Source organism: Chionomys nivalis, chromosome 10 (genome assembly GCF_950005125.1).
Source record: "Chionomys nivalis chromosome 10, mChiNiv1.1, whole genome shotgun sequence".
Taxonomy (NCBI): domain Eukaryota; kingdom Metazoa; phylum Chordata; class Mammalia; order Rodentia; family Cricetidae; genus Chionomys; species Chionomys nivalis.
In genome coordinates this window covers 26,498,611-26,513,136 of record NC_080095.1, presented here as the reverse complement: position 1 = coordinate 26,513,136, position 14,526 = coordinate 26,498,611, and the positions used below count along the sequence as shown (strand labels likewise).

At 45.6% G+C, this 14,526-nt stretch overlaps 1 protein-coding gene across 8 annotated transcripts in view; it reads right to left on the bottom strand.

Moving 5' to 3' along the window:
• Nucleotides 1–14,526, bottom strand: part of Ttc7b (tetratricopeptide repeat domain 7B) — a 215,232-nt gene that overhangs the window by 133,492 nt on the left and 67,214 nt on the right. For 5 of the 8 annotated variants that reach the window (XM_057782135.1, XM_057782137.1, XM_057782138.1 and 2 more), the window contains 2 exons: nt 12,895–13,016; nt 11,966–11,989 (listed from right to left, as the gene is read on the bottom strand). In XM_057782135.1, coding sequence (XP_057638118.1) covers nt 11,966–11,989; nt 12,895–13,016 — 146 coding nt within the window. The remainder of the gene's footprint in view (nt 1–11,965; nt 11,990–12,894; nt 13,017–14,526) is intronic. The other 3 variants (XM_057782136.1, XM_057782139.1, XM_057782141.1) reach the window with 1 other exon arrangement.

Here is a 14,526-nt window from a genome sequence, read left to right as displayed (position 1 = left end):
TGGCCAAAGTCCTTGTCACATGATTTAGAGGGCTTCAACAGCTTCTTAGATGTCTGGACTCATGCAAAGATATACAAGACTCAATGGGACAGAATATATTTGTGGAATGGAATAAAAGTTCTCTTTACTGGGATATGATGGTCTAGGAGACAAGGATGCTCAGTGCAAATGGGTCAGTCTCCTTGCCCAGCTCTTCCCACCCATACCTTACAAATACCTCTTGACTTCATACTGATGTTTCCAATTCAATCACTCACACTTATGACCACGATTTTCATTTGGCCATTTCTATGATACATCTGTATGCTAAGAATTCTAGTTCTCAAGGACAGAAGGGACGATAAGATTAGGGAACCCACGACTATGCGATTGCTTTACTCTAACTTACATGACAAAGATGCAGACTAAGAACACCACACTAACCGTAATCACCGGGAGTCTGTAAGTCACCTCCACTTTCTGCATATGATGTCAGCATCCTCTTTGCATTTTAAATTCATGCACTATGTGCATTCGTACATTGACTGTATCCACTATGAGAGATACAAAGAATAGAAAAGTATAACCCATGCTCAGAGAAATTCATTCCAAATTGGCCAACATGAAGACTTCTACATAGCAGTCATATGGTCAAAAGGAAAACACAGCTGATATGGCGCATTTGCTGGTAGGAAACACTAAAGAGTCGAAAAGGGGGAGACCTGAGTTCAAGTCAGCCTGGGCTACATGAGGCCTTGTCTATAAATAAACAAATGACTAAACACAGGAATTCCCTACAGTAAACAGAACTGTAGGCAGGCTTAGTAGGAGCTTTCAGATGACAGAATAAAAGTGAACAGAAATTCCTCAATACAGAATGGAGACTGAAGAAAACTGAAGAACAACATATTATACAAAACCCAAAAGAAAGGCAGAAAAGCACCCAAATAGTTACCCCACCTAGGGGAGAGCAGGAAGGTAAACTGACTTCTTATCAGGCCCTGGGGAGATGTATCCAGAGTGCTGAAAGAAAAACTGCTCACCATGTCCAGTAAAACTCCCTGAAACTAGCACAGAGGAAAGGGACTCTCAGAAAAAACAGGAAGTGACAGAATCTGTAAAGTACAGACCTGGCCAACACGAAATCTTAAGGAAGCCCTTCAGTCTACAAGGAAATGTCGGCAGACGGTAAGACGAATCCCCAGAATAGCTAATAACAGCAGCTAAATGTCACTGTGTGGGTAAATAGAAAAGATTACATCGCTTCCTTGTCTCTCTCTAAAACTTCTACGTTAAGAAGATGACACAAAGGGAAGCTAGTATACTGTATTGCTGTGTCTGTGACATAAAGACACTAACAGTGTCGCAACGAAGGGAGAGGCTCAGCAGTTAGCCGTGGCAGCTCTTCCAGAGGACCCAGGTTTGATTCCCAGCACCCATGTGGTGGCTCACGATCTTCTGTAACTCCAGTCTCAGGGGACACAACACCCTCTTCTGGCCTCTGTGGGCTCTGCCTGCACATGCTGCATAGACATATATACAGGCTAAGCATCCATAAAATAAATTTTGAAAAAATAATTTTTAAAAGGGAGAAAATGATACTATGTTGGAGTAAATGAAGTCATCACTAATGTGGAATATGCTTGGTGAGATGAGTTAGAAGGTAAGGGTACTTGCTGCCGAGCCTGATAATCTGGGACCCCACATGATAGACAGAAGAGAACCAACTCTTGTAAGTTGTCCTCTGACCACACACATACCAGGGGAATAAAAATGTAACTAATATAAGAGAAATACTGTGATAATAAACATGCACATTATAATCCATAGAGGAGCACATCTGTAGTTCTACTGCTCAGGTGGCTGAGACAAGAGGATCACAAGTCATATCGTGGTCAACACAGTAAGACAAAAACAAACAACAACAACAGAAAACAAAGAACAACCCCCCAGAGACACATAGACAAATAACAAAAGAGTCACAGTAAAGTCAATCATGTCAAAAGTTATATCAGATAGATTATGATTAAATACTTAATTGAAAAACCAAGTTAAGTTTATGGGATTAAAAAAGCAACACTGGCCAGGCCATGATGGCGCACGCCTTTAATCCCAGCACTCGGGAGACAGAGGCAGGTGAATTCCTGTGAGTTCGAGGCCAGCCTGGTCTATAAGAGCTAGTTCCAGGACAGGCTCCAAAATTACAATGAGAAACTGTCTCAAAAACAACAACAACAGCAACAACAACAAAAACAAGTAAGCCCTGTACATTGGGCACTGTAGAATATCAACGGCAGTGGTGGGCTGTGAGTGCACGTGCTGGTATGCACACATGTGGAAGCCAAAGGATGTGAGCTCTTCAGAAGCTGATACCACTTAACACTTTTGAGACAGGATTTCCCATTATGCCCTAGGCTTGTAGATTCAGCCAGGTTGGCTGTAGAGCACACTCCAGAGACCGTCCTGTTTCCACCTCCCTGGATTACAAGCACAGACCACCAGGCCTGGCCTTTAAATATGGGATATGGCCTCGAACTCCTTGCAGGTACATTATAAATGAAGCTATCTATCTCCCCAGCTACTTATAAAGTACACTTTAAAAATTATTTTTTATTTTTTGTTTGTGCGTGTGCGCGTGTACATGTATGCAAGTAGATGTGGAAGACAGAGGCCAATGTCCAGTGTCTAGTTCAATGGCTCTCTCATTTTTTTGATTGATTAATTAATTTTAAAATCATTTTTAATTTATGTGTATGTGTGAGTAAGTTGCTGCATGTGTGCTTGTGCCCGTAGAGGCTAGAAGATGGTATCAGGTTGCCTGAAGTTGGGTCGCAGGCAATTGTGAGTTGCCAGATATGGATGCTGGGAATTAACCCTGCTGCTCTGGAAGAGCAGCAAGCTCTTTACCACTGAGCCACCTCTCTACTCCTCTACTTTATTTTAGATAAACTTGAACACAATGACTTGACTGGACAGACTGACTGGCCAGTTAAGTCCCAGGGATCCTCTTGTCTCTACCTTTCCAGGGTCACAGTATCCAATTTTCTAGAAAACATTTTTTTCTTTTGTTTTTTTGAGACAGGGTTTCTCTGTAGCTTTGGAGCCTGTCCTGGAACTCGCTCTGTAGACCAGGATGGCCTCGAACTCACAGAGATCTGCCTGCCTCTGCCTTTTGAATGCTGGGATTAAAGGTGTGCACCACCACCGCCCAGCAAAACATTTTTTTTTTTTTTTAGAGAGAGAAATGAAAGCCATTCTAAACGGAGAGCCACGGGGTGGAAGCATCTGTTGCTGTCAACTTTAGGTTTTAGTGTGCACATAATGAAGCCCAAATTGATCCAGAGATTCACAGAAAACACTCACAAGATATCTATCTGATATCCAGGATGTGTAAAGAATTCTTACCTCTCAATAAGAAAACCCAATGGACAAAGCAAAAGTCTCAGTAGGTACTTCCCCTCTGAACAGAAACTGCACTGCAGAAGACAAAGGGATTGCTAATAACCTCGTGAAAGCTGCAGATATCGTTACTCTTTAATAAACACGCATTAAAAGGAATGATACGACAATTTTATTACAGTGGCTCTAATTAAAAAAGCTGACAGAATCTAATGTTAAAGAGAATGAAAGAAAGCTGGAACACTAGTTAATTGCTGGTGTAAATTTAAAATGAAATTGCCACTTTGGAAAGAGTTGATTGATCCTATGAATGCACACAAAGGAATGAAAACACTCCCCAAGGTTCATACACGAGTGCTCACGGTGTCATTCTCTATAGTGGTCCATAACTGACAACAGTCTGCCCCTCAGATGGTGGATGGGTCAGCAACACGCAGCTAACGATACACTGAAAGGACAACCTGCATCCGAGGACTGGAAGACAGCTCGGTCAGTAAAGTGCTTGCTTTACGAGTGTCAGCTCAGGTCCCTCCAAGCCATGCAACAAGACGGACACAGTGGCATTCACCTATAACCCAGCAAAGGTAAGATGGGACAAAGAGACAGGACAGCTTGCAGGCCAGGTAGCCTCGTCTACACAGCAGAGTCCCAGGCTACTGAGAGACCTCCTGAGGAAAGGCTCCTAAGGAATGATACTCAAAGGTGCCCTCTGACTTCCATTTGAATGCACACACACATACACATACATATCCATTCACACAAGCGAACACATCAACTTGTACACACAGGCAAGCACAAACGAATACACGGGCATGCATGCACACATGCACACACAGAAGAATGCCATTCTGATGCATGCTACAATATAGAATAACTTTCATATTGAAACAAGTGAGAAACACCAGACTACATACGCTGTAATTATATTTACATAAAATTTCTACTAAAAGAAAAGCCTTAGAGACAGAGCCCCTGCAGTTGCCTGGGGCTAGGAGTAGGACTGGAGATTGTAGTCAGTGAAGTCATTTCAAGATTCAAAGGAACCAGCTACGAGGGCCCGTCAACCAGACAGCTCAGAGACAGCGAGGATACAAATGATGCCAAGAGGAGGTAGAAGGAAAAAGATGGGGAAGAAAGGTACAGTGTGTTCATGCCAACTCAGAGAGTTACCACCAAAAGAACTGCGCATAACAACTGGAGACGTAAACCTAAAAGAGAGGGGAAGGTGGAAATACCAAATGTCAGTTGAAAACACTAATTCATTAGTCTTCACATCTTCTCATTAGAAGCAGGGTTTTGCCTGGAGAAAGAGACATGGGTTTCCTTCTTGGTGGACAGAGATAGAGCTGACACTGTCCTATCAAGAAAAATTCAGGGGCCTGTAAGACAATAGACAATCCCTCCTCTTTTTAAATAAAAATGTCTACTAAAACCTAAGAAAAGTCATAAATATTCTCAGTATGTTGAAGTCATTTTCTGAGGGTTAGCTTGGCCTTTCCTTCTATAGTTTTAAGTGTTGGCTAAAAATATTTCTGCAAAACAAGAATGAAGAAGAAAATGGCAATGGAGGGGAAAAGGACTATCCCTAGAGGGGAGTGGGGCCTCTGCCCCTCTCCCTGTAAAATGTTAATATACTTGACACCTGAGCTAGGGAAGGCAGCAGGCTCATGAGGTTCATTCTGGGCAAGAGCCAGAGCACTATGGCCACTCTGCGTACATCACTAAATTACCAGGACTGCTCCTTACAGTCTGGCAGGCTCCAAGGGCAATACTTGGCTTCCTTTTGCCCAGACAGGACGTGATCTCCTCTTTCCAGGACACTTGTGTCATTTCAATGGTCTATTCTTGAGACACGCCTACAAAGGACACTCTAAGTCTCAAGTGTCTCTATATCCAACTTCACCCCACAAGGTTTCAACTACATGCTTAAAGGCTTCAAAAACTTAGGGTCATGGAAGCTGTGGGAGCAAATGCCCTCAGGCACTAGAGCCATGGCAATTCTTTCCCACTGTAGAAGTCCACACAGTCCAGAAAGAGTAGACGCCATCAGAGCCTGCCTGAGGCAGTATAATAATGCAGTATTACCACAGACATCCTCCAACCTCAGGGGTAGGGTAGAGAGCAAAGACACCAGAATAGATTCCATCTTGCTGGAGTCAAGGAAACTCCGATACTGTGGTAGCTTGCAGGGAAATGTCCCCTATAGACTCATGTATTTGAACACTTGGTCCCCAGTGGCACTATCTAGGAAGTTACAAAACCTTTAGGAGGCAGAGCAATGCCTGAGGGAATATGTCACTAGAGGTGGGCTTTGAGGATTTATAGCCTTGTCTGACTACCTGCTTGCACTCTCTGCTTCCTGTGTGTGGTTGAGATGTGTGTTCTTGCTACCATGGCTTCCTCAGGATTCTGGACTCTAGCCCTCTGGAACAGAAGGCCGAAATCAACCCTTCCTTAAGCTACTTCTTGTCATGGGCTTTATCACTGCAGCAGAAAGGTAACTGATAAAGATACTCAACCCGTTCCATCCTCCTTCAACAAAGTGAACTGCTTAGGGGACTACCCAGCGGCCTCAGCACACCTGGCTGTCCACAGATAAGAGGTGAGAGCACAAGCCCAGGCTCCGAGAAGCCGGTCCAGGCCACCTTTTCTTTCTCTGTTCCTCTCAGCACAGCACTCAGCGTCTCTGCTGACAAAGACACATTGAACGAACTACTTCTAAGGAAGATATACAATAATGAGACAGGAAGCCACAAGCCATAGCTAACCTAGTGCAAAGCCAGGCACTGTTGAAGGAGCAGATCTGCCACCAAACAAAACAGTGAAAAGTTCCTGCCCAAGTAGTATCCCTTAATAAATGGAGGCAGACACAAGCAAGTAAACAAACAAACCAAAAAACAAAACAAAGAACAACCTGGACAAAGAACTAACAAACTCCTTCTGCTGCTTGGGTCAACTTTCAATTGTCTTCCCCTGGACACCTAATAAAAGAAAAATATCATTCATGTTACCAGACAACATTGCATACTGTAGTAATGACCCCTGATTAATAACTTACATCTGGACCAGGAGGACTTGCAGAAACCTGATGGATATAATGGCTTTGGGTACCATTTACACTCAGCAGGCGCTACTGAAGGCTCTGAAATCCCAGGCCAGGCAGAGAGCACACTTCCTCAGTGTCAGCCTTACTCACACCCCTGGGCCTGACAGAAGAGGACAGAAGGCAGCCCTGGACAGCCGAGGCCTAGTGAAAGAACATTCGCAGGGTAATATATCCTGACGCCGGTCTCTGGACTCTTGTGCAGGCATCTGGACTGACGGGTCCTCTTCTAGTTTTCTTTGGGTGGCTGTGATAAAACACTCTGACCAAAAGCATTGGGTTGAAAACAGTTTATTTGGCTTACACTTCCAGGTCACAACTAATCACTGAGGAAAGTCAGGGTAGGAACTGGAGCAGGGACTCAAGACTCTGTAAAGGAACTCCTTGCTGGCTGACTCCCAGGCTCACGCTCAGCTAGCTTCCTTATATGGTCCAGACCTTCCTGTCTAGGGATGGTGGCTCCCAGAGCTCTCCACAACTGTCAGGACATGGTATAGGTCCACAAGACCCAGGTCATCTCTCAGTTGAGACTCCCTCAGATGACTCAGGTGGTGTCACGCTCATAGCTGAAGCTAACTAGGATAGAACCAAGTGTGCTCTGCACCATTCTGATAGGTCAATATCTGTCAGAGCCTCTGAGGGGCACTGTTCAGAGCGAATTTGTTGCCGATTAGACAAATGCTGGCGAGAGGAAGAAAGCAGACAAAGCGGGCTGGCCTGGTTGGACATGTCCCCAAGGACTTGTCACTCATGCCTTCGCCCTTCCTCATTAGCAACTAGTCACTGGCCCACTTCAGGCCTCTCTCTTGCTCAGAAAAGGAAAACAAACTCCCCCAGACCATCAAATCTAGGGCAAGTCCATCTGAACATGGCTCAGTACTGTGGCTATTTTAAGACATGATGATGGAATTCCTCTCTGAAAGCAAGGGGCATAGCTAGCTGCTTGCCACCTTATCCCAGAGCTCAGGGTAGGAGCTGGTCAGCACTAGGCTAGCAGGTGACTGTCACAACAATCTGAAATTCAGTGGCAGTGAGTGGCACTCCCACCTACGCCGTGTGCTCCTGCTGTCGTTTCCTAGCCCACAGCACAGTCTGGAATTGGTCTGCGCTATCACTGGCACGTGAGCGCTCTCCAGGGCAATCGACCTCCAGTTCCCTCAAGAGTTATTAGTAAATGGTCCCCAAACATCAAGTTACCTCTGATTTTAAGGTACTATATTATACGATTTTCTTCTAAAGGAAAATCTACAAGAAGAAAAGCAAGAAAAAATAGTATTGTTTCTTTCCCCCTTTCTTAAAAGGCTTAGTTCATTTGTAATAATTTATTTTCCTGATGGAACAAAAATTCCACAGGGACCATTTGCTATCTGGACCCTAGTTCTTAACATACAAAGATCTGACAGGTTAACAGCTAAGTGAATGAACAAGCAGACAAGGCACGCACGCATACACACACACACACACACACACAGACACACACACACACATACACACACCAGGGCCCTACTGAAACTGAAAACACCTACACAAACCCTACAGCAGTTCGCCTTTCAGGAACTTCTAGTTCTGTTTAATGGCAGGCAGGAGGCAGTGTATACCTGGGCAAACCCACTCAGTCTGGGAAGGGCCTCTAGGAGGTGCAATTAAACCGCCAGTTAGCTCAACACCTCCCTACTTCGGAAGCCTATGGCTACCCACCCCATCCTTCTGCAGTCGCGCAATGCATGACTCCCCAGCACTGAGAAAGCTTCTGGAGGAACAAGATTCTGCCACCTGCAGTTAAGTCTAAGTGTTTGTGAAGAATTGAGAGGAAGTACCTATGACCTTATTTCATCACAGAGAACACAGTGATTCATCACAGTGGATTTTGAGTTTCATAATCAAAATTGATAAGGGCTCTTTTGTTTCCATAATCAAATCTTGACAGCATGAAGGGATGAAGCAGACCCTAACCCACATCTAAATAAAACAGAATTTGATTGGTTCTTTTTAATTACATAAATAGTTACATCTAAGATGCTTTAAAAATCCAAATTTCAGTGCAAAAAGGCCATGCTCTCAGAGAACAGGACACCTACTCGTCATGGATATCACAGTCTGAGTGGGGAGAGCTGTGCCAGTGTCGGGGCAGAAGGGCAGGTCTCAGCTTTGCCACCAGTCAGCTACATGAAGCTCTGGAAACGTGCAGGCTCCACAGAGCAGCAAGTGACCGTGACCTGCTCACAGAAGCAGTGTTTGGTACCAGACCACACTTGGTAGGTACCACCCAGTGTGGTCTCAGCAGATGCCTGAAAACTAAACAGGACTCTTTTGAAGTGGAGCCTGTTGGAAGAAGCACGCCACTGAGTTGGGCTCTGAGAGTTTACAGCCTCATGCCACTTCCGCCTCACCTCTGCTTGGTGTTTAGGGTAAAGACGTGATTGCTCAGCTTCTTGCTCCAGCCAGCTGCTGCCAGGCCTCCCCTTACATTAAGAACTCTCCCTCTGGAACCCTTCTTCTATAAGTTCTCTAGGCCATGGTGTTATCACAGGAACAGGAAAGCGACCATCCACCCGGCATCTGGTCTCCCGCCATCTTTCTACTACCCATCCTGCCGGCAGGATTTCTAGGGCAGGAATTTTGGAGAAAGCAAGAGTTGCGGGGAAAACGCTTCTTGAGGTGGTTGACTACACGAGGTCACTTCCTCCCGCATCCTCTTTTCCTGGCTTTCTCCAGTCCAGGTTCCTCTCTGGCCCCTACCTAGTCTTCAAGGTGACGGACAACATCTTCTGTTCTCTGAACCAGTGCTCACCTTTGCCCCTTTCCCCAGTGCTCAGTAACACTGAGCAGGTGACCGCTTCCCTGCTCTCACAGAGAACTCCCCATAGCTTCCCTGCTGCCTCTGTTGGCTCCTCCACCAGCTCTCCTCCTTGCCCTATTTCCACTTCTTGCAGCTCCCTGAGCTGACTTCCAGACCACGCTTCTCTCCCACTGTTCTTGTGAATTCCACTGTCTGGGATTTAACTAATAACAACATGATAAAACTCAAGCTTTATGACTTGAATTCAGTCTGTGTTTGTCCACCTTCCTTGCTGATGCTGCCCCTCAGGGTGCATATCAGAACAGAACGGACTCAAAAGCAAGCTTCCAAATCTGACTCTTTCCTTGTCCCCACCCACTAGCCTTGATGCTCTGTCTTAAGCCTTCTGTCTAGGCTACACTGAGCTGAGCTAGACACTCTGCAAAAGTCAACAAGATTCTCTGAGAACATTAACCCATGCTTAACAGAGATTAGTGGTCTGCTGTTTCTGCAAAAACGGAACTCCAAAAACTCTTGCACTGCAGCACCTCAGGGGAGCTCCAAATCTGTACCATCCACGCTGCTTTCTTTGACTCAGGGACTCCCATTAAGAAAGTGATGCATCTTAGCTAATGGCACAACCTAAGAGGCTTGTCTCCCAAGTGCTAAGAGACATTTGCCTTGTCATGTCAGCCAATGCTTACCCTCCCTGCTTAACACCAGTTCAGAAGCAGGGGAGGAACCCTGCTGATAAAAGCAGAATTACCTGAAATGTCCTCTGCTAGCCTGGTTTACAACAGAGGGTTGAATAGCCTGAAGCAAAGCTTCTCTGGTAATTCTAAGCAGGGAAGTAGCATGGGTAAGCCCATCCTCTGCCACTGGCTGTGCTGTCCAGTGAGGATTCCTCAGCTGTTCCCCTGGTGCTGTCAGTGAGAAGCGACCTGCCTATGTCAAGCTCCAAACCCTGGCCTATGGAGCCCAGCAACCAACTGATGCCTGCTTCTCTCCGAGACACCACTTCAACCAACTTCGCCTAAATATTGTCACATTTTTAGCTGGTCAGTCAGCTGAAATAGACAAACCGACAGGCAGGCAAGTAACTTCTTTTGGTGGGGTTGAACCCAGGTTTCCTGTACCTACCACTGCCGATCACAGCTCAGACCCTTTTATTTTCAGACAGAATAGCACTATTGCTCAGGCTGACCTTGAACTTGCAGTCTTCTGAGAAGCTGGGTTACAGGTACACACCACCACACACACAGCTGGTAAAATGTTTTTGTTTGTTTGTTTTTGTTTTTTGAGACAAGGTTTCCTGTGTAATTCTGGCTGTCTTAGAACTCTCTGTAGACCGGGTTGACCTTGAACTCAGAGATCTGCTACCTTTGTCATCTACCTAAGACAAAAGTCATCTACACTGCATTTTCCTACCACTGAAAGATCACTCCGCTCACCCATTCAGGGAAAAGTGAAGAAAGAGAAATAAGGAGAGGTGACAAGCAGCGGTACACACCAGAAGACAGAATTTCAGGAGGCCTAGAGCATAGGACAGCAGCTCCTCCATGGGCTCAATGTCCAGGGTCAACTAAGGCCCCAAGAACTCACCAATTCAAACACCCAAAATCACTCTGAGATCTCAACAGGGACTCCCACCTCCACATACTTAGTAGCTCTCAAGTGTAGCCAAGTGCAGCCTTTGAACACTGCAGATGGGAGGAGCCCTCAGAGTATCTGGTCTGCAGAGCACAGAGAATATGAAAGCTTTAGAAAAGAAGAAGAAAGCCTTCAAAGGTAAGAGGGCCCAGACGGCCACGTCAAGGTGCTTCCTCAAATTTTGTAAAGTAAAATGTGTTGGAAATGAATCAGGATGCAATCCACAGAATGTAACTGTGCAAACCTTTCATTAATACACTTTAGTTGTATGCAGTGGGCAGCCAGCATTCTGGGGATGAGATCAGAGCCTAACAGTCCTGATTCCCACCCACCTCCTCCAAACAGGCTTCAATAATCAAAATGAGCTGCCCAGTCCACATGGGCAATCTCACAGAAGGCACTTCCTGTAGATTCTACAATGTAGAAGGTATTGACTTGTCCCCTGGGATCCCCAACGGAACCATTTCAATACATCCCACAGATTAGAGAAGGCAAGGATTGGGGCTTCTTTGTGAAAAAGGGACTCAACAGACAACTAGAAGAACATTCCCTGTGCCCTCCCTCTCCCTCCATTCGCAGAAGCAGAGAGAACAGACTAAGGGACATGCCTCATTGCTCAGGCGATCTCAGTCAGTGACTGATGAGATCGGATCTGAAGCCTCTTCATGCCAAAGGTACCAAGCTACCCACATCTTGGCATGTTGGCTGTGGTCTTTGGCAGGCCATGCTGAGCAGAAACAGTGAACTCTGGAGCAAAGAGGGCCTTCCTTCTCAAAGAGTTTAATACAATTTGGAAACTACCGATTTACTTTCAACAATACAAAAATGGGTATACACAGCAGTGAGCTTCCAGGCAGACCCCTTCTGAGAGCTACACCTCAAGGTGTAAAGGTCTTGAAAATGAAGATGGGGGGGGGCTCCAACGTTCACTGTGTCAGAGACTGGGACTTGTGTCTCCTCTGTCATTCAAAGCACTACTGGACTACTGCTCCCAGAGGAAGGGGACGGGCCTCTAGGCCGCCCATGCAAAGCCGAGGGAGAAACCAGATACCTACTGTGGGTCTTCATGCACATCTATCCTGCAGCACAATGTCAAAACAAGGACAACTGAAGAGATGGCAACAGAATCAGCACGTTTCTCACAAGAACAACATAGAAGGAAAACAGACATCAATGCATTAGAGCCATCCTTTCCGTCCACATTCTGCGACCTTCTAAGCTTCTCAAAGGCAGTCTGAGGAGAAAAGGTCTGGCCATCACACACGTGTGCAGAAAGCTCTTAGGAGGGGAAAATCCACTTTTCTGAACCGTTAAACTACTGAAAGGGATTCTGTGTGTTGGAGTCTCCTTGACGAAGTGGAGAGGAAGCGCCATTCATGTGGAGGAGGGGCATCCGAGACATGGCTCCACCAGAGTCACTAGTCCTGCCTTGGAGCTCCCTACTGGGAATTCATACTCACCTAAGGGTCCCCCTGTCTCCTCTCCTACCCCCAAACCTCACAGGAAGTCAGGAGAGTCAGATGGAGAGGACACAGAAAAAACCAATGCTAACTATATCGTTTTTATAAAACAATCCAACTATAGCACATAGTGAATGTGTGTGCACGTGCATGTGTGTGAGCATGCGTGTGTGTGTGTGTGTGTGTGTGTGCATGCATCTGTTGCACTCTACCTTGTTTTTTGAGACACTGACTATTACCGAATTTGGAGCTTACTACTGAGGTTAGACTGGCTGGCCAGTTAGCTCCTGGAATCCACCTCCACTCCCCAGAACTGGGATTACTGGCACTGCCTGGTTTTATGTGTAGATCTGGGTACTCATGCCTGTGGGGCAAGCACTTTACCTGCTGAGCCACCTCCCCAGTTCTGTAATTCATATTTAAAATTGCCTGTTCTAACAACTGAACCAGAGACAGCTTATAAAAAGACCATTTTCCTTCTTAGGAAGTGGATTTAAAAACACAACAACAAAAAGAAAGCTTACCCATTTTTGAAATAGAGGACATGGGCTCTCTGAAGTCCTGTTTCTAGGAAAAAACCTAGTTCTTGATCGTGGGGAGCAGGGCCAGGCTTAGGGCTTCTGTTCTGAATATTAGTTAGTATTACCTAGAAGGGGAGAGAATTGGAAAACTAATCAAATACAGATCAATGCCACCTTCCTTCAAACCCTAGCTCCAAACACAAGGTAAGACTTGAACAGCCAACTTCATCTGGCAAAGACAGATGCTGTGTCCAAGAGCAGCAAGAGCAGCAGAGGATGTCGTCTGTCACGGGGGCATCCGGGCAGCCCTGCAGAAGGCTGGCTTGGAGAGCTCAGACATGGGGTCAACAGAATCATCAAACAGGGAGTCTCTGCTAAATGCCAACATGTTACCAGGGAGCCTGAGTCAAGCAGAATCGGGTCTCAGCAAAGAGCAGAAAGTCATTATCTACCAATGGCTCTGGTCAGGCAGGCAGTCACAGTCCTCCACCGAGAGCCAGCAAGTGACAGAGTTGACACTAAGTGTGGAATTCAGCAGAAGACAAAGTCCCCAGGTTGTAGGCTCAGGCTGGGAGGCTGAGTGGCACTCATCTATCCTCAAAGAAAGAGCTGAAGAAAAAAACGCTCACTCCTTTTCCTCCTGAGCACGGCCTTTTGTGCCACGGATACCTTGTGCAATGGATAACCAGGCTAAAAAGATTTAAATCTTTAGCTCTGAAAAAACAGAACAGAAAAGGCTGCCAACTCATCAGATAAGAGATTTGCGAGCTGGGTTCAGAGTGAACTGTAAACACACATCAGCGAACAAAGCATGTCTCAGGGAGGACCAGACTCACAGTGCACTTAAAAACCACACAGGTGCTCTGCAGACATGCTGCTCATGTTTTCTGAAAGTCAGCAGCTCCCAAAGGCTTTGAATTTACTCTCCAAAGAAAAGCGAAGCAATTGCTGGTTTTCTAAGCTACGAACTTCCCTTTGGGTACAAAGGAAAGAACGCGCCACGGCTGGAGAACAAAATCCAGATGGCTATGTCTAAACCACACCTTAGCAAAAGTCCCCGGCTCCTTCCCACCTCTGTGTGTTTCTTCCTGCAGGGACGGCACTTCCATCCCACTGCAGGCTTCTCCTCCTCCTCCAGTGTGTCAAGTCAAGGGTCACAGAGATGCACAGAGTCATGTCCTAGGCACTTCCCTGTTCTCTCTTATGTCTATCTTGAGATAACAGCATCCATTTCTATGAGTTTCAAAACTCACTGGCATGGACCAACTCTCCAGTTTAATTTCTGATCCAGGTCTTCCTCTGGTTTCCAGACTCATGCAACAACTCTGAAACTTGGAGGTCCAACACTGAAACTTTCCAATTACCCTTCAACTTCTTTTGACAACGGCCTTTACTTTTGAAATGCTATATTATTCAAAAGCAAAAGCAATTCAGTATTGTCCAAAGAAAATTAAAAACTGGCTTACAATTCTACCATAAAGTAATAGCCCACGCAACATCTGCTGAGTAACAATGTACATATCTCTGTGCACATACATATTAAGCAGAGACAAAATCATTTTACAAAAAGAAGCCATCTTATAAAATGCTAGTTATAACTTGACAGAAGTAACTGAAGTAGTCACGAGATGAGAA